Here is a 22309-nt window from a genome sequence, read left to right as displayed (position 1 = left end):
TTACTAGCTCCACAAACCAACATGAGTCTTTTCAACATGCTTTATCCTCACTCACACGTATCCGAGAAATTTCCCAGAAGATCACTCATCCAAATACTACTTCAAGTCAAACCTCTTTAACTATGAAATTATTATTTATTAGGGTGCCGAAAAAAAAATGCATTAAAGGAAAATCTATCAAAACATAAGTTAGATTTGACATGAAATAACTTGTTTTTAATTTCAGTAAAAAAAAAACTTGTTTTTCACTTATGGCAAACTTCATTTTACTAATAATATAGTCCCATTTATTCTATCAGTAACCCGACCCGACCCATAAATTGGGTCCAATTACCATTATCCCTTTACCTTGTTCCAGTAACCAGAAAATCACAGAAGATGCAGAGCAATGTTTGGCGCAACTCGTATTTCGCATCATTTTCGAGATTGCGAACTCCATTTTCACCCCTTCGGTGTTGCCTTCAGATTTCACACTTTCCATCTCTCTTTCCCTCCACGCCCTACAAAACCTTGTTTCCTCACTAATGGCATCGCCGCCACAACCGCCGGCAACCGGAGCAGAATCCCGTCCAACAAATGCTACTCTTCCAGTACTCCATCTAAGTCTTCCGGAGAAATTCCTCTCCTGTTCGATTGTTTCAGGTACTTAATATGCTTCCTTAGTAAAATTGAAGTGATTTTCTAACACAAGCTTTGGTTCATAAGAATTGATAATGATGATTCAGATGAAATTTAAGATGTGTTTGAAAATTGTGGAAGAAATAAGAAGTTAAGAATATGATATACTGTTTATGGTTTTGAATTTTGATTCTGTTTCATTTTTGTTGTTGTAGCCAACAAGAAGATGAACGTGAGATTCTTTCAGATGGAGTATCTGCAGTGGCAGGTTTGTTTTCTCTTTCACCTTTTGCCTTTTTATCATATGATTTATATCTATGTACAATTATGTAACGGCCAATTGACAATTTTAAGAGTATCGATTTTGGTTGGAGGGAAATGTGATTATATTGCTGAACTGATTTTTGATCAAGTTTGTCATTGTAGTTTCTCATAGGAGGAGGGCGTGTTGTTTGATTTCTTTTCTTTTTTAGCTGAGTGTCTTCTTTGTTCCTTGATTTTTTGTGCAATAGTGTAGTAGAGATGAGGATGTTGGGTTGGATGTATGGTAAGACTAGACAGAATAACATTGGAAATGAAAATATTAGAGAGAGTGTTAGGGTAGCGGTAGCGCCTATAGTAGAGAAGATGGTGGAAAATAAACTTAGGTGGTTTAGGCATGTAGAGAGAAGACCTCTAGATTTTGTAGTAAGGAGAGTAGACGAGATGGAGATAAGTCAAACAACTAGAGGAAGAGGAAGACCTAGAAAGAATATAAGAGAGGTTATTAAGAAAGATCTCGAGATTAATGATTTGGATAGTAACATGATCCTGGATAGAATATTATGGCGAAAATTGATCCATGTATCCGACCACATTTAGTGGAATAAGGCTTGGTTGTTGTTTGTTGTTTATGGTCTATTTTTACTCTCAACTTAATGTATGCAGATTTTTTGCTTTATTTGTGAAACTAGTATCACTTGCTTGTATCACTTGCTTGTGTGGTTCAGGGAACTAGTACAGAATAACATTTGCAAAATGGTGTATTTTTACTTTGGAAGTTATCATTGTATGTTATATAGTTCTAATACTGATGCTATAATGTTACTGCCAGGTGGAGTTGTAGCATTGGGAAAGTTTGATGCTCTGCACATAGGTCATCGAGAACTTGCAATTCAAGCATCAAGGGCTGGACCTCCATTTCTTTTATCATTTGTTGGCATGGCAAAGGTACTTGGTTGGGAAAATAGGTATGACACAGTATATGCCATTATCAAGCCCATTATGAGGTTTATTATACTATTTTTTCATATGCCTGGAAAATGTGTTTGACTCTTGCTTTCGTTTATGAATATGAGAAAAGTTTTCTTTTGAGACTAAAATTTGTAGATTTGCCCTGCCCCTGATGCACTGAGCCACTGCTATGCACTGAGCTCATGCTAATGCTCCTCATTTTGCTGTATGATATCATTAATAGAATGTAATAAAGTGTAGATCACATGTATACACATTATTAAAAGGATTAGTAACTCTTCTTTTGTAATTTGAGCTTCAGATTAGTAACCCTTCATTTATTATTACGCCACTTCATAAACATATGGTAGGAAAATATTGATTAAATATAAACTTAGATGGAGCCTGTTATTATGATATCATAGCAAGAAACTCTACGGTCTTTTGCCACAAGGTAGGGGTTTGTGTCTTTATTGCAGTCCGTCCCTAGCCTCCTAATAGCGGTAGCTGGTCTGTCTTCATTGTAGCATCCACACTTCAGGCTCATTGGGCTTGAGCATGAGGGTGTATGTTGGAAGTTCCGCTTTCACTGCGGTCTGCCCCTCCCGCCTAACTGTGGCATTTGAGTTGCCTTCAATGTAGTCTCCAACACCTTCACTCTATTGAGTATGAAGGGGTAAATTTAATCTCACATTAAGGTTGAGTTACTAAGACATCTATTATACAATCCTGAAAACTGAAGTTCATTGGAAATTCGCCGTTGTATTGCAATATAATTTACTCCAGGAAGAGTACCTATGCAATCAATATTTTACTAACAATCTACTTCAAGAAATACAATTATGATTACGAGTATTGAATAATGTTTTTAAAAAAATTTGGTCATCGTTTTTTGGGTAATTGATTATATATTAATATGCACCATTTTCCCATCTTATAGTTGATAAAATAGCTTTTTGAATTGGCATAATTCTAGCAAATATATGAACTCTTAACTCATTTTGATTCTCTATGTTGCTGAAGATTTTGTGGCACCATCATCTTTTTCTTATTCACCTTGTACTTTGTCAAATGTTTCCCAAACAGAGCTCCAATAGTTGCTAAATGTGACCGAAAACGTGTTCTATCATCTTGGATTCCACATTGTAGTAACACAGTCCCAGAAGAGTTTCAGATAGAGTTTTCAAGTGTTAGGCATCTCAGTCCACAGCAGTTTGTTGAGAAGTTATCCAAAGAACTTAAAGTGCGCGGAGTTGTTGCAGGTAAATAAGTTGCACCGGTTTTCCTTTTATCTTCTCAAGTTACACCATACCCGTTTACATCATCATAATCTGTTGGTATTTTCTATTTTTCCGGAATAGGAACATTAGCATGGTTTATTCTATTACCAATTTCATCTCATATAAACAGTAATAGATGTTTACTGGAAATTCTTGCAGGCGAGAACTACCGATTTGGATATAAAGCCGCTGGAGATGCATTGGAGTTAGTAAAGCTGTGTGAGGAGTATGGAATGGAAGCTTACATAATAAAATCTGTCATGGACAAGAACCAATACTCTGCAAATATAAATTCCAGTACTGGTTCCAAAGAGAGGGGACAGGTCTCATCTACTCGCGTCCGCGAAGCCCTTGCTGTAGGAGATGTGAGGTATGTCTCGGAGCTTTTGGGTAGACCGCATCGTCTCGTATTACTAAGCACTGACCGAGAAAAGTTCAGCTTTGGCCAGTATAAGGTGTCTGCTCCTAAATCATGCTTATTGAATCTAGCACCAAAGGAAGGTTTATATGAGAAGTGTTCACTTTTACTTGGTCAAGAAAATGTTATGCTATGTAGGGTAATTATTGACAGCAAGTTTGTGCATATAGAAACAGATTACGGAGGTCAGAGTGATATTTTTGGTACTCACAATTTGCAGTACTTGCATATTGAATTTGGCGATTCAAGCACTTGATTCAGTTTAGATCATGTTTCTATTTAAATTCTTAATCTACTTAATTACAGATGATTCTTATCTTATCTGTCCCATATAGAAATTCTAAGTCTTAGAGCTGATATAAGTGATTATAAATTATACCTTATGGATGAATGAAATTCTTATCTTTCGGTCTTGTGATTCTATCAATACTCCTTATGGAGAAACATACTTGTCCTCAAGTCGAAACATAGGAAATTGGCTTCGCATAACGAACTCGTCTTCCCAAGTTGCTTCATCAACTGGTTTACTGTTCAACGTAACAGAAGTTGTTTCACAATATCCCTTGCCTTGGTAATTTTCCTGTCAGCAAGCACCTCAACAGGTTCCCGCAATCCTCCTGACTCCCCTTCCAAACCAGTAAGCAAATCTTTTTCAACTTCATAATTCCCAATAGCTTTCTTAAGTAGAGAGTAATCAAAAACTGGATGGATTTGTGCAGCGTTTGGCAGTTTGAGCTTATAAGCAACAACTACAATTCTCTCAATCACTTGGTATGGGCCATAATAGCATGGAGCGAGTTTTGAATTAATTCTCACCTCCACACTCGCCTACACATGTGGTCAGAGCTTCGAAAATACCTAATCACCCACAGCAAACTCACTATCGGTTCGATGGCGATGGACTTGATTTTTCATGCATGTTACCAGCACGATCAAATGATATTTCAGTTGGCACAATTGACATTGGAATTCTATGCAATCTTATGATTTCCTTACCAAACACCTCAACAAAAGTTTTAGCTGAATACAAATGCTATATTGGGACAACTTATCAACTGCTACCATCACTGCTTCATAACCTTCAGATTTGGCAAACATCACAAGCTTGAACAAATAGCACAATTTGTTTCTTCATTCCAAATCAAAACAAATTTGCAGCAATTCTTTTGTAAGTACGGTAAAATCCCAAGAGATGAATAAAATTCCAACAACAATTTAGGAACCGAGTTAGAGTTTGCAGTCAACACTAACGTGTTCTTGTACAACCTAGTTTTGTTGTGTCCCATATTGTCAACTTTATAATATCTAATTTCGGATTAGACTAAAAAAAAGTTTTGAAAAATAAAATCTCGATAACAAGTATCTTAAGTATATTATTAAGATTTTCAAACAAGTGAATTAATCATAAAAGTTAAATAATTTCTTTTCAATGTAATAAAAACACAAGTTTTAATAAAAAAATTCTTTGAATTTTCTAAACAATACCTTTAAAATACTTGTTTGTATTATTAATAGTTTGTATATATAACATAAGTTAGATTTTCACAAAGTAGCAAATAAAAATTTAAATCTTCTGAGTTATAGCAAATGAAAATTTAATAATCTGAGTTAGGTCATAAGTGTATTTAAAATTTAAATAATTTGCGCCATATGGTGCAAGTGGGATGCAGGGGGTGTAAATAGAAAACAAAGTATCCATTTTTTTTTTTACTTAATTGACCTCCGAGCGTCTTTGCCTATCCAGTTGAGTTAACTCACTCAAATTTTACCGCAACGACAAGAGAAGGGGCAAAACACAACCACCTCCGTTCAACACCGGCGAAACACCGTTGCAACCACCAGGTAACGTTTTCTTCTTCTTTTTGTTCTTCCGATTATGCAATTCTTTCTGATTTGTAATCTAAAACCATAGTTTCCACTGCCAGCATTGTTTACTTGCTGAATTTTTTTTTATCCAATTTGTATAACTTTTGTTTTATGATTTCAGAATTTGTTTACAATTCAGTTTCCAAGGATGTATTGTGGAAATTGAATTGAATATCAGCAATTGCATTTTGATTAATTTTCCTTTTCTTACATTTATAGAACAATTAACAGAATGTTTCTTAGAAGAATTGGTGCTGCATTTCCTCTATCGAAAAGGTTCCTCAGCTCTTCTGTTATCCATGACTATGCAAGTTCCATTCAAGAACTCAATAAGGTACACTAAGCAGTGTGTCCGTGTGAGTGTCGTGTCCAAAACTGACATCAACACTTGATTGCGTTTAATTAATTAATTTTTTAAAATTATTACTGATGTCCACGTGTCAGTGTCGATGTCATTTGTTTCTAGTGTCTGGACTTCATAGTTAAGTATTCGTGAAGTGAGTAATATCTAACCAAATTTTGGTGTGATTTTTTATTTTGAAGTTCACTATTACTAACTTATTTGTGCTAAGATATTCTAGTAAAATTATCGTAATCAATGTTAAATTGCTTATTTTGTTTCAGGAAATGGAATCTGTATTTGGGGAACTTCCACCAGATGAACTACCTACCTCTGTAAGCAATAGTCCTGCGAGTAGCGAACCTCATGTGCCATCTCGAAGCATAGGTGAAACTAAAAGTTCTTTTGAATTGACTCATACTGGAAATTCAGGAGAAGCTCAAATGGTGGATGTGTCTCCGAAAGAAAGTAGTAAGAGAACCGCCACTGCTGTTTGCAAAGTAGTTCTTGGAAAGAAGGTGTTTGATTTGGTATCAGCCAATCAGATGGCAAAAGGAGACGTGCTTACGGTAGCGAAGATTGCTGGCATAACTGCTGCAAAACAAACTAGTAACTTGATTCCGTTGTGCCATAACATAGGTCTTTCGCACGTGCAAGTTGATTTGAGATTGAATCATGAGGACTTTAGTGTAACAATAGAAGGGGAAGCTGCTTCAATGGGAAAAACTGGGGTTGAGATGGAAGCAATGACAGCAGTGTCAATTGCTGGCTTAACGGTTTATGATATGTGCAAAGCTGCTTCAAAAGGTATAACAATTACGGATATAAGACTGAAACATAAATCCGGTGGAAAAAGTGGGGATTATTCATGGGGACAATAATGGTTTTGAAGCATTCTGTCCGATTGATAGGAACACATCAAGAATGTTATTCCTTGAATGTGGGTGCATCATTTCTGGAGCAGGCTTAATGAAGCATAATTTGATATCTGGTCTTTTACTTGTACCACCAAATTCAGTCAAATTTCAGGTAAACCATGGTATAGTTTGATTGCTTCCGGTTACATTATCACTTTAAATTAGGATTTATTTAGCTATTAGATTTAGAACTTTAATGGTATAATGAGATCAATTGTTTGCAAATAAATCAATAGTTGATGTTACCTCTACATGCATGACAAACTATGAATGGATTAAAATATCAGATATTGATTTTCTTATTAATAATTGAGATGTATTAATCTTAGGTTACTCTCTGAAAGTAATTGTGCTTACTTTGGAGGAACTATGTCTGGTAAATTAGCCTTTTATCTATTTTACTTTTACCTAACAAGCATGGCTGCATGAAGATGTTTTCAGGTCAATCTCTTCAACTTTTTAATATCATTTTAATTTGTATAGTTCATATATATATGACCCTATCATCCAATCTATTTTTTTTATTAAAATATAAATATATAATGATTCTTGCTGATGGCCCTTTGTTATATAGTCTATCCACTCTAATCTCCATTTTTTAAGTGATGTTGAAGTTTGAGTTCAATTCTACTTTTAAAAAAAAAAAATTGGTTTCCATAGCCCATCTCAATGTGGGATAAAGTTTGATTGTTGTTGTTGTTGTTGTTTGGTATCCAACCTTGAAACTGATTAATTCACGAACTATTGAATTAGTGACAATTAAACTGTTACGAAGAAATCCATAAATATGTGGATTAAACTCTCATAATCCACGGTCAAACCTACACGAGACAATTTAAATGGCTAAAAAATGGTCCAAAAATCGTGTGGGTCGTGGGTTAAACGGGTTGTTTACAGACCTTGGTCCATATATCCTACTCTTCGTGGGGTTGTTGGATATGATTCTCCAGAATTGAGGAAGAAGTAGTGAGGCTCTCTACTTCATGCGGATTTGCTTTTACGAGTGCACTTCCTATGGATCGACGACGATTGAGGTTACAAGTATGTACTTATTCTTCAAACTGAGGAAGAGGTAGTGAGACTCTCTACTTCATGCGGATTTGCTCTTACGAGTGCACTTCCTATGGATCGACGACGATTAAGGTTACAAGTTGGTCTTTTCCCACGGTTTTCCACTCCTTAAGGCTATGTTTGGGAGTTTAGAGGGGAGGGGAGGGCTTCCAAAAATGAAATTTTAAAAAAATATAGAAAAATATATGACATTTTTTGAAAAATTGATTTTGTTTAGAATGATAAAAGAGTCATTATCATTACTAAATTTTTAATTTTCAGAATACTATAACAACCTAAAAGATATTTGGAAAATTTATGTAAGCCCTTCAAAACCCTCCTTCAATACAATTTTTGAGTTTCCCCATTTTATGGGGTTTTTGGTATTATAAATAAACTCAAACCCTCCAAAACCCTCCTACCCAAAATCTTTTTATCCTTTTCACCAAATTCTTCTTATTTTTCAAAGCCCCCCTTAACATCATCATCCTAACGCCACTTTGGACACAAATATTCTTATCTTTGGGCTCTTGTTGAAATTGTGAATTGTAAAAATGTTATGCTCGCTCGTTTTCATCTGTGTTTTGATGTTCTTAAAACATTTTTTGATTTGTTGTAATTTAAGTTATTGCTTTGATTAATTTGGTTGTAATTTGATCATTCGTTATAGATTGTACCTTGTGTCACTCCTTACATTCAATAAGTAAGATTTGATTCATTTCATTGTGTTTTGATCATGCATAAGTTAGTTAAGAGTTAAAATATGTGTGCCTTGAATTACAAGTTAGAAAACTTAAAACACGACATTTTTGATGCATGATACATAAACGTTTTTTGAAATTGGTCTTTAGGGAATGGTCTATTCAACTATCTTCTAGACCATTTGACTATCATATGTTCTTCAAACACAAGAAGAGGAGTTGAGTTGTCATATTGAAATTTTGTGATTAAATTTAAGTTATTATTATTATTTAAACAACTATTAACAGAAGGTATTTAACAGAGGTGGGAATTGGAAAATAGTGTATCGTTAATTGTATTTGCTGTGATTTCAAGAATACAGTATGGGAATATATACAACTCAACCCTAGTTAATTTGGGTATGTAAATCTCCTATAATAAAGCTATAATAAAGCTATATAAAACTGATATCTCCTATAATTACTCTATCATCAAAGAGTATCCCTATAATTTCTCTTAACACCCTCCCTCAAACTCTAGTTGGTATGGTGGATGCCAACTGGAGTTTGCTTGATAAATCTTTGAAGCGCTTCGGATTATGTCTTTTGGTGAAAATATCAGCCGGTTGATCCACAGAAGGAATAGAAATCAACCGTATGGTACCATTAGTAATATGATGGCGTACAAGGTGACAATCAATTTCAATGTGTTTTGTGCGTTCATGAAAAACATCATTATGGGAAATTTGGATAGCACTTCTATTATCACAATGAAGCATAATAGCAGAAGATTGTGTAACGCCCATATCATTTAACAACCATCGTAACCAAAGTAACTCAGAAGTAGCATCAGCAAGAGCACGATATTCAGATTCTGTGCTTGATCGGGCAACAACTATTTGCTTTTTGCTACGCCAGGAAAGAAGAGAGCTTCCTAAGAAGAAACAATACCCTGTTGTTGAGCGACGATCGATGGGGTCACCTGCCTAATCTGCATCAGAGTATCCAAATAGGACCAATGATGAATTGGCAGAGAAGCGTAAGCCATGAAAAAGAGTACCTTTAACATAGCGAATAATACGAAGAACTGCAGAGAAATGAGATGACCGAGGAGCAGCCATAAATTGACTGACTTTATGAACAGCATATGCAATGTCAGGGCGAGTGACAGTCAGGTAAACAAGACTACCAACAAGTTATCGATACAGGGTGGCATCTTCAAGAGGAGAACCATCAAGTGGTGTGAGTTTGCAGTTGACTTCCAATGGTGTCAATTCAGTCTTGCAGTCTGTGATGCCTGCTCGAGAAAGCAAGTCAGAGGCATACTTGGCCTGGGAAAGATAATAGCCTTCTGAGTCTTGGGAAACTTCAAGCCCCAAAAAATAACTAAGGGAACCAAGGTCTTTCATTTCAAAATGTTGACTGAGATATTGTTGTAATGCTGAGATTCCAGTCTTGTCATCTCCGGTTATGATCATATCATCTACGTAAAGAAGCAGAATTACAATACCACTATCACTTCTTCGAGTGAATAAAGCAGAATCATGTGGACTAGAGATAAAACCAAACTGTGTTAGAGTAGAACTGAACTTGGCAAACCAAGCTCTAGGAGCTTGTTTCAACCCATATAAGGCTTTTTGAAGCTTACAGACCTTATGAGGAGAATGATAACCTGGAGGAGGGTGCATATATACTTCCTCAGTCAAATCACCGTGAAGGAAGGCATTTTTGACATCCATCTGAAACAACTTCCATTTGCGAACTGCAGCAATGGCCAAGAGGCTACGGACATATGTTATTCGAGCTACTGGAGCAAATGTCTCTTCATAGTCTATCCCATACTCTTGAGTGTACCCTTTGGCTACTAGGCGAGCTTTATAGCGTTCTACAGTTCCATCAGAGCGAGTTTTAATTTTGTAGATCCATTTGCATCCAATAGGAATCTTATCTGGAGGAAGATCAACTAATTCCCAAGTATGTGTCTTTTCTAAAGCTTGAATTTCTTCAGCCATAGCTTGCTGCCAAATGGGGTTAGTACTTGCCTCTCGATAAGAACAAGGCTCATGAAGAGTTTTAATAGCAGAGTAACAATGGTAATCATTAAGACGAGAAGGTGGATTACTTACTCGGGTGGAATGACGAGATGCAGGTACAATATCAACATCCGGAACAGGTTCAGTAGGAGCAGGTGAGGGCGGACTAGTATTGAGCTCAACCTCTGGAACAATTTCAGTAGGAGCAGGTGAGGACTGACGAGTATTAAGGTCATTAGAGTTATTTGCATTAGAGTTTGGAAACAACTCAACTGAGGGATCGGTGAAATAAAATGAATCAGTGCTAATAGAATGATGAAATGTAGAAAAAGAGGAGAACATGGTGTTTTCCCAAAAGGTAACATGACGTGAGATGCGCAATCTGTTGGAGATTGGATCCCAACAGCGATATCCTTTGTGTTCTGTGCCATAACCAAGAAAGCAACACAAGCGAGCACGCGGTTGTAATTTGGTGCGCTCATGAGGCTGCAAGAGAACAAAACAAGCACATCCAAAAGGTTTAAGAATGGAATATTCAGGAGACTTACCAAACAATTTTTCAAAGGGGGATAAGTTTTGAAGATTTATGGTGGGAAGTCGATTAATTGTATAGACAACATTAAGAGTTGCTTCCCCCGAAAACTTCTCCGAACATGAGGCTGAGAGGAGAAGAGCACGAACAGAGTCAAGGATGTGACGGTGTTTTCGTTCAGCCCGACCATTTTGTTGGGAGGTGTGAGGACATGAACGTTGAACCATAATGCCTTGCTGACTGAGAAACTGAAGTAAGGAAGATTCACGATATTCCATCGCATTATCTGTGCGAAGAATCTTAATATCACAAGAAAATTGTGTTTTTACCATATGAGCAAAAGAAATGTAAATTTGAGGTAATTCAGAGCGATTTTTCAAAAAATATATCCATGTAAAGCGAGAAAAATCGTCAATAAACAATACAAAATAACGAAAACCATTTATTGAAGAAATGGGAGAAGGCCCCCAAATATCTGAATGGATCAAATCAAAAGGACTGTCTGAAATAGAAAAATTATGATTAAAGGATAAAGCAGGTTGTTTTGCAAGTTTACAATGTAAACAATCAAAAGACTCAAACTTTGTGGATCCTAATAACCCACGAGATATTAGAGGTTGAATTTTGCTTGCGGAGGCGTGACCGAGTCGAAAATGCCACTGATGAATTGGAGTATTCATAGTAGCAGCAGAGATGTGATCTTTAGGAAGGTGAAGAGATTGTAGCTCAAATAACCGACCCACCCTGCGACCCGTCCCAATGATCTGCTTCGTTTGTGGATCCTGTACCTGAACACCAGAGGGAGAAAAATAGACATTAAGTTCTTGTTCACACAATTGACCAATAGAAATAAGATTAAGTTTCAAGTTAGGAATGTAGTATGTATCAGGAAGGGTGAGATTTGAGGTGGATACACGACCGGTATGACTGATGTTCATTGTATTGCCACTGGCTGTGTGGATTGGTGGCAGAGATGAGACTAGTGTCGCAGAAGGCAATAATTTAATATCAGTAGTCATATGATTACTACATGCAGAACCAAAAAACCAACGAGAATTACCGTGAGTAGCAGACATGGCAGAAGAGGTGTTGGAAGACATAACCTGTTTGATTAAAGCTTCAATATCACTCATAGTAATGACAGTCGAACCCTCAGTGGCAGCAGCAGAGATGGAGGAAGATCCAGAATTTGGAACATTCTTGGATTTGGTGAAGCCACGATTTTGTTTTGGAGGTCGTGTGGGACAGTGTTCAAGAATGTGACCAATACCATGGCAGTACCTACACTTTATAGTAGGGCAGTTAGCAAATATATGACCGATGCGATGGAAATTCTTACAAGGATGATGATTCGATTTCTGGTGTGTGAATCGAGTAGTTGCAAGGGCAACATCCATTTGAGGAGTTTTGTCTAGATTCAGACGTGTTTCTTCAAAAATGATTTCTTGAATAGCAGTGTCCAACGATGGAAGCGGATTTCGATGCAACAGTGAGGCTCGTACGGCTTCATATTCGGGCCGAAGAGCCATAAGGACTTGAATGAGATGAAGATGGTCTTCACTGATTTTGGCCAGAGATATTTGGTGCCAAATTGGTTGGACTTGAGCAAGAAAATCATTCACTGATTGACCTTTTTCTTGCTTGGTATTGTGAAGTGTGGTCCATAACTGATAATAGTGTGCAAGTCCAGTGGTTTGATAGCGATTTTTCAAGAACTCCCAAATTTCTTTTGCAGAATCATAGTTATGAAACTGAATGTGAATAGCCGGTACAGATGTGTTGCGCATCCACGTGATGATCTGGTGATTTTTACTGTCCCAATCCTCAAGGCGCTCAGCAAATTTTGTAGCAGATTCATCTTTTTCTAGAGTTGGCTTGACGACATCTCCGGTGACGATGCGCCAAAGCTTGCGTCCGATCAGAAAGCTTTTCATTCCTTGAACCCAAAGATTGTAGTTTGGTCCGGTCAAGGTGGTTGTAATGGGTTTAACAATCTGAGTTTGCTCCATGATGCAGAGATGAACAGGGTAATGTAGGACTGAGTTTGTACAGAGCAGGGACAGATAGACAAGCAGGTATGCTGTTGCAAAAAAAAAAATGGGATCGATGACCTATGCTTTGTATACCATATTAACAGAAGGTATTTAACAGAGGTGGGAATTGGAAAATAGTGTATCGTTAATTGTATTTGCTGTGATTTCAAGAATACAGTATGGGAATATATACAACTCAACCCTAGTTAATTTGGGTATGTAAATCTCCTATAATAAAGCTATAATAAAGCTATATAAAACTGATATCTCCTATAATTACTCTATCATCAAAGAGTATCCCTATCATTTCTCTTAACATTATTATTTAAACAACAAATTGCATTAGTATTAGGATTAAAGTGAAAAGTAGTGGAAAGTAAAGACGCTATAGTAAATGATAGAAAATAAAAGACAATGGTTAGAGAGATGCCATAATGCTTTATCCATGTTCAGTCGAACGTTGGTCTACTCATGTCCGCAAGAGATCTTTTTGAGATCTTTCATAAGTTATACCAACGAACCTCTAATACAATCATATCTAGAGATTTTACAATTGCTTATCTCCAACCAAAATAAAGCCTTTTTACAGGTTAAGCTAACAATTAGAGATTTTACAGACTCATCTCAATAAGCGAACTAAATTTTTTCAGACTAATGTTAAGAACCAAACTCTATTCTTCAAGAGTATAACACTCTTGAAGGTATCAACAATGGCATGACACCAATACAAGTTCTAACTCAAAAGTAGTTTTTACTCACAGGACACTAAGGCAACATTGGTAAAAATATTTTTTGGAGAGAGAGAGAGAGAGAAGAGAGATAAAATGATAAGAGTTAGAGAAAAATCGAATTCTGGTGTAAAATGAAGAGGAGAGACGCCTCCTTTATATATGAGAAGAATTGACTCAAAAAGAAAATGCCTCATGGGCCAGTTGACTCATCTAATCTATTACATACCTCAAATAATTGATTATTTATGCCCATTTAGGAAAGTTTGGATAGAGAATTATTATCAACCATTAAGACACTATCATAATCAATTTAATAATCTATTTTTCTTCTTCTAGTTGATTAGCTTTAAGATATAATCAATTAGATAGTTAAACAATTTCTTTTAATGAAGCTAATAGATTTTTAATCAACTGTCTAAGGCTTGAAAACAATTTTATGTGTTTTGTTAGTTAAAAGGAGGTTTTAAAAAGACTTGAAGTGTGTGTTTCTTGGAACTCTGTTGAAAAACAGTAGCTAGAATCCATGGCGAAGTCAGCTTGTTCTTTGGCCTACCTCGCCCCCGCGCCATAGCCCTACAAAGCAAAATCTAGCTCAAAACAATCCAATCACGTCCTTAATTCGAAGATTAGGAGTTTAAACCATCTTAGATTGAGTCTTTGCCAAAGAAAACGGCCTCCCAAAAAGACTGATCGTAACCATAATCGAAAAACATCGAGCCTAGCCGGTAATCGCCTTGAGAGAGAAAATTCAATCTCTAATACACTTTATGACCAACGTGGATAGTATCAAATTTTCAAATGGACAAAGTTCAATAATAACTATTTTTTAACTAAATTTTAAAATATTTATGACTGTTAAAAATAAACTGTAAATTATCTTTTATTTTAAATAATATAATAAAATACACTTTTTTATATTAAAAAATTGGGTTAAATATGTTTGTGTTCGTTCTAAATAGATAATATGTTTTTGGTCCTTTTGTAACTTAACAACAATTTTTACAATTTAACGATAGAATTATCAACAGTTTACAACATATCAACTGAATTAACGACAATTATAACGTAAGGGACCAAAAGTAGGGGTGGCAAAACGGACTGCTTCCTCCGCCTTAAGTCCGCCAAGTAAAATGGGCATAAAAGTCCTTCCCGCCTATTTTTTTATTTATTTTTCTTTCAGTTTTTTAATAGATTAATAGTTTTTTTTACCGATCAATTAAACTGTTCACTTATTTTTTAGAACAATTTTTTATAAAGCATTTTTTAAACAAATTTTACCTAAAAAATATTGCATATATTTACAAATAAATGTATAAAATAAAACCATCAAGAATTTAAATTACTGGAATTAACTGAAAAAGAGCGGATTTAAGGCGAGACGAACTTAACGAATAGGTGAGACAGACTTTAGCAGGCGACGGGTTTTGGCGAGACGAGCTTAGACGGGCGGCGGGTTTTGGCGAGACATGCATTAGCGGGCGGCGGACCCAAAATCCCAAACCAATTCACTATTTTTTGGCGGGTGAGCAAATTGGTCCGACGGACCCGTTTTGCCACCCCTAACCAAAAGTGTGGATGTAAAGTTTTAGAAAGATAAACTTTTGAATAAATTTTTTGGAGGAACTAAATGTGAAATATAAAATATTTTTGAGTAACACAAATATATTTAACCCTAAAATTTTATTGTTACATTATTATATTTTTATTAATCACGTTAATTTTTATTTACATAAAATTTACTTATAAAATACATGAATATTGGTAAGATATCACTATTATTAAAAAAAATATTTTTAATTCGACAAATCATTTTTGTATTTAATAAATATAAATTAAATATATTAATTATTAAATAATAAATAAATTTAATTTGATACTAATTTAAAAGTGTAAAATAAAAAATCATATAAACATTTAGGGTGTTCACAGTTTGATTTGGATTGATTTTGAGTTAAAAAGTCATCCAATCTAAAAAAAAATGATTCATTTATCGGTTCAATTTTGTATATTTGATTAAGAAATTCAATCTGATCCGATCTAATTTTATGCGGCAAATAAAAAATTAAATAACATATCATATTAAAAATAAATAAATTAGTATAAAATTATATACACGTTGTTCGGTTTTAAAAAGTCAATCTGAATCAAATAATTTTTACGGTTTTCGATTTTTTTTATATCGATATGTGATTTTTATTTGAACCGGTGTGGATTTGGGCACACCTATGAACAATACAAAATTTTGATACGAGACAAATGTTTTTGACTTGTTAAATCTTATTAATTTAATTTTACATACTTTTAAATAATTTAAAATATTTAATTTTTGGTAAAATTTAAATAAGATTTAAATTATTAGAATTTTGATTTGAAAAATCTTTAAATAAGATTGTATTATTAGCTGAAATTTAAAATAAAAACTGTTAAATACTAAAATAAACGGTTAAATACCATTATTATTTCAAGACAAGATTATGAAGTAATAATATTTCATTATTGTATAGTTTACAATTTACATTGAGACTTGTTTGAGGCGCCACTTGACTTGAAAACCTATATATTTTGGTTTTCCCTTCAAAACCATAACCGTCAAAAGTCAAAACCCTATTCATTCATATCCGCCATCAAGATGTTGGAACTCCGTCTAGTCCAAGGTTCACTTCTCAAGAAAGTTCTAGAATCGATCAAGGAGTTGGTGAACGATGCAAACTTCGACTGTTCTTCTACTGGTTTCTCCCTTCAAGCCATGGATTCTAGCCATGTCGCTTTGGTGTCGCTTCTTCTAAAACCGGAGGGTTTTGAGCATTATCGATGTGACCGTAACCTCTCTATGGGAATGAATCTCAACAACATGGCTAAGATATTGAAGTTCGCAGGGAATGATGATATCATTACCATCAAGGCTGATGATGGCAGTGACACCGACACCGACACCGTGACCTTCATGTTTGAAAGCCCTAAGCAAGATAAGATTTCTGACTTCACGATGAAGCTGATGGACATTGATGGCGAACACCTAGGAATTCCGGAGGCTGAATATCATGCCATTGTTAGAATGCCATCTGCTGAGTTCGCTAGGGTTTGCAAAGATCTAAGCACCATTGGTGATACTGTTGTGATTACGGTTTCTAAAGAGGGTGTTAAGTTTTCCACTAAAGGAGATATTGGAAGTGCAAATATTGTTTGCAGGGGGAATACTAATGTGGACAAGCCTGAAGAAGCTACGGTGATAGAGATGAATGAGCCTGTTGCGTTGCGGTTTGGTCTGAGATACATGAACTCTTTTACAAAGGCAACCCCTCTATCAAGCTCGGTTACCATCAGTCTGTCAAATGAGATGCCAGTTGTTGTTGAGTACAAGATTGCTGAGATGGGTTATGTGAGATTCTATTTGGCGCCTAAAATAGAGGAGGATGAAGAAGAAACAAAACCCCAAGTTTAGACCAATATTAATGTTACATTTTAGGTTTGAGTTTGCATTTAGTTGTAGGGTGCTTTTATATATTACTAAGGTTTTAATACATTACTACTATGAAGTTTAATACCATAGGGTTTTTAACCAAAAATATGTAAAGTATTTTATAGCTAATATCGGATCAAACTTCATATTTAAGACTTTAAATTATATTCAATTGAATTTTTAATTTATTTAATACAATATAAATACTTTTAGTTGTTCAGTTCAATAAATAGTATAATTAATTAAAATAATATAGTGAAAAAAGGAATAAAATAACAACACAAGATATTAATGTGGAAATTCTAAAATCGGAGAAAAAATAATATAGTGAAAAAAGGAAGAAAATACCCTTTTTCATCACCAAGATTCAAACTAAGGACACCTTTGTTAAAGAAAAACTTGCAATACCACTAGGCCATGCTTATTTTTGTTGAATTTCATTCCTTCTGCAGCTATTTATTTAACTACTTCAATAATAATAATAATAATAATAATAATAATAATAATAATAATAATAATAATAATAATAATGTAGCCATTTATTATTATTCCACAATTCTAATAATACTACTACTAACAATAATACTTATAATAATAATAATAATAATAATAGAAATAGTAATAATATTAATAATAATAATACTATAATAATAATAATACTAAAAATAACAATAAAAATAACAATAGTAATAATACTAATAATAATAATTGTAATAATACTAATAATAATACTAATAATAATAATAGTAATAATACGGCAGCGATTTATTATTATTCCAAATTCTAGTAATACTAATAATAATAATAGTAATAATAATAATGTTAATAATAGTAATAATAATAATAATAGTAATAATAATAATAGTAATAATAATAATAATAATAATAATAATAATAATAATTATTATTATTATTATTATTAATTATTAAAATAGTAATTATAATAGAAATAATAAGACTAATAATAATAATAATAATAATAATAATAATAATAATAATAATAATAATAATAAAAGTAATAATACTAAGGCTAAATTACTGTTTTGGTCCCTCTATTTTGTCCAACTCACGAAATCAGTCCCCTCATTTATTTTTTTAACACTTTTAGTCCTTCATACTTATTTTTCACTAAAAAATGCTGATGTGTAATGTTTTTTTAAATACTTGGCATATATGTTGATGACTTGGCATAATAAATATTAATAATCATTTTCCATGATATTTTATTAATTTGTTTATTTATTAAATAAATTAAAACTTATTAATAATATGTTTATCAAATTTAAAAATTAAAGTGAAAAGTTTTCTGGAGACAGAACATGAACGCGATAAGCAAAAGATAAACTCCTCATCAACCTTTATTCTCTCTCTCATCACTGAAATTTTTTTTATCTTCTTCTTCAACAATTCTTTTCTGTTTTAACTATCTTTTCTATTTCCATTATCTCCTTTTTTTTAAAGTAATTCTTTATATATCTCAGATTTTGATTTGGGTTTTAGGGATTTGAAATTGGAATTAGAATTTGAGATTTAGAGTTTCAGATTTAAGTTTTATGCATAAAGAATTTGGATTTGGAATAAGCATTTGAGATTTAGGGATTCAGATTCAGACCTGGATTCTACCATGGTTGAATAAACTGAGAAAACTTATCCGAAGCAACTCAAAGTGTTTTTATGCTCGAGAAATCTGGCAAAGGAAAAGGGGCATGCAGAAATTGCTTATGTAAATGATTTGATTCCAATGAAGCCATTGAAGGATGCTCGAAGAAATCTGCAGAGAGAAAGAGACCTTTGAAAATCGCTTCTGCAAATTATTTGATCTTGGATTCAAGACTTCCAAAAAAATCATTGAAGAAACCTATATTGACAAGAGTGTCCATTCATTGACAATGAAATTTGATTGAAACGTAGTGCAGAGATCTTATCATCTCTACTGGAAAAAATAATTTTCTGTATGAAGTTATCAATTTTGATTTGTTTTTAAGTTCCATATGGTGATCATATGAAAAAATAATTATTAACGTAATATAATATGTTAATAATAAAATTAATATGAGGTTAATAGTGATATATGATTTGAGATTCTGAATAAATGTCAATTTAGGTTGTGGGCCTATATAGATTGCCAAAATAAAACAATTACACAATATTATTTTTACTTTCAATTAATTTTCCTTAAAATTATGATATTTTGTTTTTATTATTATTATTATATTATAATAATTATTATTTTAATTATTTTGATTTTTGATTTTGATTTTATTATTTATTAGTTTTTTAATTATTATAAGTTAAATCAATAAATATAAGAAAAAGAAAATGACTTGTAAAATGGGGTAAATGAGTTGGTAGTGTCCACATCATTTAAAACGTGCCAATTTTTTAAAAAAATTACATGTCATCTTTTTTTTGACCAAAAATAAAAAAGAGGGACCAAAACTGTTTAAAAATAAAATAGGAGGATTGATTTCGTGACTTGACTAAAATAGGGGGACTGTAATTTAGCCTAATACTAATAATAATATTAATAATACTACAACCATTTATTATTATTCCACAATTCTAATGATATTAATAATAATAATAAAAGTAATAATACTAATAATAATAATAATAATAATAATAATAATAATAATAGTAATAATATTGCAGCCATTTATTATTGAGAAAAGGGGTTATGCACTGACAGTGTAAAATATTTTTACACTGTCAACCAATCACCACCATGCATCTAATTAAAATATTATTTTATTTTAAAAAAACTTTAATGACATGGGACATTCATGACTCCCTATTGGATGACAGTGTAAAATAGTTTTACATTGTCAGTGCACTACCTTTTAACTCTTTATTATTATTCCAAAATTCTAATAATAATAATAATAATAATAATAATAAAAATAATAGTCAAGATTTTGTAAGGTGATCGATATAAAATGGTTGTAGTCTTTAAATAAGTAGTTATAGAAGGAAACTAAGTCAACAAAACCGAGCCTGGCCTAGTGGTACAACAAGCTTTTCCTTAATTAAAGTGTCCTTAGTTCGAAGATTATGGGTATAATACTCCACCATAAAAAGTATAGTCACTTGAAGCTACACCACTTCAAGAATTTTCACATTGTCTTAACCGACAATCATAGTTTTAAAAACTAAAACTTATGATGTAAGAAGCTCTTCAACCACCGACATAATCTTGCACCTTGTGTACTCTTAATTTTATCAACGCATCTTTGACTTGAACTTTCCACAAGTAAAAAAATAATTCTTCCATCAATTTTCTCTAATCCAAAAACTGCATAGCGAAACTTATGACTGCAACTCGACAAATCTTTCATAGCACCACCCTTCTTTTCTGATGTAAAAGATCAAATAAAGCCGCAACCACAGAGCATACTCAGAACTCCTATCCCCATATCAAATCAGAAGCTCTGATACCAATTGTTGGAAAAAATAACAAACATAGAGAAAAAAGATGAACAAAATAACAACATAGGAGATTAACGTGAAAACTTCAAAATCGGAGAAAAAACCAGGACTGTTGTCAATAGACAACCAGAGAATAACACTATGTGAAAATTGTTACAACACATAATATACCCTCAAATACCCAGGCCTCCAGTACACACACACCCTCCAAAAACATAAGAGAATAAAGAAAATCAAATACAAGGTTAAAGTGTTTTTGACTGTTGCATCTTATAACGAAGAACTTGAATCTTACATATAACCTTAGACTCTCTCTTCCTTCACAAAACTAAACAATGTGAGATTTCTTCAACATATATATTTTCAACCAAATCCAACATCTTTTATATATTACTAAGGTCTTTATACATTACTAATATGTAGTTTAATACCATAGGGTTTTAAACCAAAAATATGTAAAATATTTTATAGATAATAACATCAAACTTCATATTTAAGACTTTAAATTATATTCAATTGAATTTTAATTTATTTAATACAATATAAATATTTTAAAGAGTTGTTCAATGAATAGTGCAATTAATTAAAATAATATAGTGGAGTACCATCTTATTTTAATTGAAATGGTTGCAAATTGTAAATTATATTGCATTAATTTAATTTCCCGAGTCAAATAATAAAACGTTATTTTATTGGTCAAATTAAATATAAATAAGACTATATCATAAATAAAAGGCTAAATACCCTTTTCGTCTCATATCTTATATTCGGGGTCCAGTTTGATCCCTTAACTTTTAAAAAGACCGTTTTGATCTCTTAACTTTTCAAAACGAATCACATTAGTCCTTTCCGTTCAAATTTCACTAACGGCGTCAATTTAGTGTTGAGGAATAACCTTTAATTTTTTTTACCATTTTAGCTTCCGAAAAATCGGCCATTACAACTATTTTTTGAATCTTTTATTATCGTTATTCATCTCCTTCATCAAACCCAAAAATTCTCAATATCTCAAATCTGAAATTATTTTTCAAATTGTAGATGAGTGTCAAAATTTCATTCACTCATCTTCATAGACAATTTTCGTTTTCTTTCATCTTCATTCAAAATCTCATTTATTCATTCACTACTTTTTCTTTTGTTTCATCTTCATTGGTTACCGTCTCACAATTTCATTCACCAAGATAGATACAAAATAAATCCAAACCTGCATATGAATTTTTACATCAGCTAATGTGAGATCCTTCACACCCATCAGTTCAAGATAACACCCACCTAATTGTCTCAATCTGATTAAAATTACACAAAGAATAATACGGTACATGTTCTTATAACCCATAAATTTATAAATCTAAAAAAAACCCTAAAATTTCTCAAATCCAAAATTTCTCTCACCGCACAGTCACTATGATGCTTGTTATTATAAAGTTTCAAAAGCCTCAACCAAAATTTCTGCATCAAGTTAAATTTGATTATGAACGCCATGGATTTGCAACGCCATGGATATGCATCCAGATGTTTCTACTTCTTCTTACTTTTTCTATTTTTTAGTGTGTGATTTTGTGATATTCAAGATGTTTCTTCTTGTTCAAGATGAAAGATCTACATCACTGCTACATTTTTTAAAGACAAATTTATAGTTAGTAATTTCTTAGATCCTTAAGAATTTATGTTTTGTTTTTTATATGTGATTCTAATTTTGACAATATAATGGTC

The 22309-nt window shown here is 33.1% G+C and overlaps 3 protein-coding genes across 5 annotated transcripts; all 3 read left to right on the top strand.

Moving 5' to 3' along the window:
• Window positions 1–350: 350 nt before the first annotated feature.
• On the top strand, window positions 351–3847 carry LOC131649203 (FAD synthetase 1, chloroplastic-like). The gene is made up of 5 exons (XM_058918960.1): window positions 351–642; window positions 834–886; window positions 1712–1847; window positions 2917–3092; window positions 3270–3847. Exons 1-5 carry the CDS (start codon window positions 389–391, stop codon window positions 3782–3784), a joined length of 1134 nt encoding a protein of 377 aa, XP_058774943.1. The 5' UTR covers window positions 351–388; the 3' UTR covers window positions 3785–3847.
• A 1403-nt stretch (window positions 3848–5250) lies between these two features.
• On the top strand, window positions 5251–9783 carry LOC131649201 (cyclic pyranopterin monophosphate synthase, mitochondrial-like). Of its 3 annotated transcripts, XR_009298198.1 has the most exons (4): window positions 5251–5370; window positions 5614–5728; window positions 6019–6763; window positions 6981–9783. XR_009298198.1 is itself a non-coding variant. In XM_058918957.1 (3 exons), exons 2-3 carry the CDS (start codon window positions 5627–5629, stop codon window positions 6613–6615), a joined length of 699 nt encoding a protein of 232 aa, XP_058774940.1. In that variant the 5' UTR covers window positions 5251–5370; window positions 5614–5626; the 3' UTR covers window positions 6616–6960. The 3 variants fall into 3 exon arrangements, 2 of the variants coding, with proteins under 2 accessions (XP_058774940.1, XP_058774941.1); XM_058918957.1 differs by lacking the exon at window positions 6981–9783 and having other exon boundaries at window positions 6019–6960; XM_058918958.1 differs by lacking the exon at window positions 6981–9783 and having other exon boundaries at window positions 5268–5370; window positions 5626–5728; window positions 6019–6960.
• Window positions 9784–15710: 5927 nt separating this feature from the next.
• On the top strand, window positions 15711–17570 carry LOC131645904 (proliferating cell nuclear antigen-like). Its single transcript, XM_058916097.1, has one exon. The coding sequence runs from the start codon at window positions 16340–16342 to the stop codon at window positions 17150–17152; it is 813 nt and encodes a 270-aa protein (XP_058772080.1). The 5' UTR covers window positions 15711–16339; the 3' UTR covers window positions 17153–17570.
• Window positions 17571–22309: the final 4739 nt, after the last annotated feature.

This window comes from Vicia villosa, linkage group LG2, assembly GCF_029867415.1.
Source record: "Vicia villosa cultivar HV-30 ecotype Madison, WI linkage group LG2, Vvil1.0, whole genome shotgun sequence".
In the NCBI taxonomy this organism is placed as follows: domain Eukaryota; kingdom Viridiplantae; phylum Streptophyta; class Magnoliopsida; order Fabales; family Fabaceae; genus Vicia; species Vicia villosa.
This window is presented reverse-complemented; position numbering and strand designations above follow the sequence as displayed.

Bases quoted from the DNA above. Each gene is read 5' to 3' on its own strand.
- LOC131649203 (XM_058918960.1), top strand. From the start codon at position 389: ATGTTTGGCGCAACTCGTATTTCGCATCATTTTCGAGATTGCGAACTC. The intron at 887-1,711 runs GTTTGTTTTCTC...TGTTACTGCCAG, and splicing joins TGGAGTATCTGCAGTGGCAG to GTGGAGTTGTAGCATTGGGA. The intron at 3,093-3,269 runs GTAAATAAGTTG...AAATTCTTGCAG, and splicing joins AGTGCGCGGAGTTGTTGCAG to GCGAGAACTACCGATTTGGA.
- LOC131649201 (XM_058918957.1), top strand. From the start codon at position 5,627: ATGTTTCTTAGAAGAATTGGTGCTGCATTTCCTCTATCGAAAAGGTTC. The intron at 5,729-6,018 runs GTACACTAAGCA...ATTTTGTTTCAG, and splicing joins CCATTCAAGAACTCAATAAG to GAAATGGAATCTGTATTTGG.
- LOC131645904 (XM_058916097.1), top strand. From the start codon at position 16,340: ATGTTGGAACTCCGTCTAGTCCAAGGTTCACTTCTCAAGAAAGTTCTA.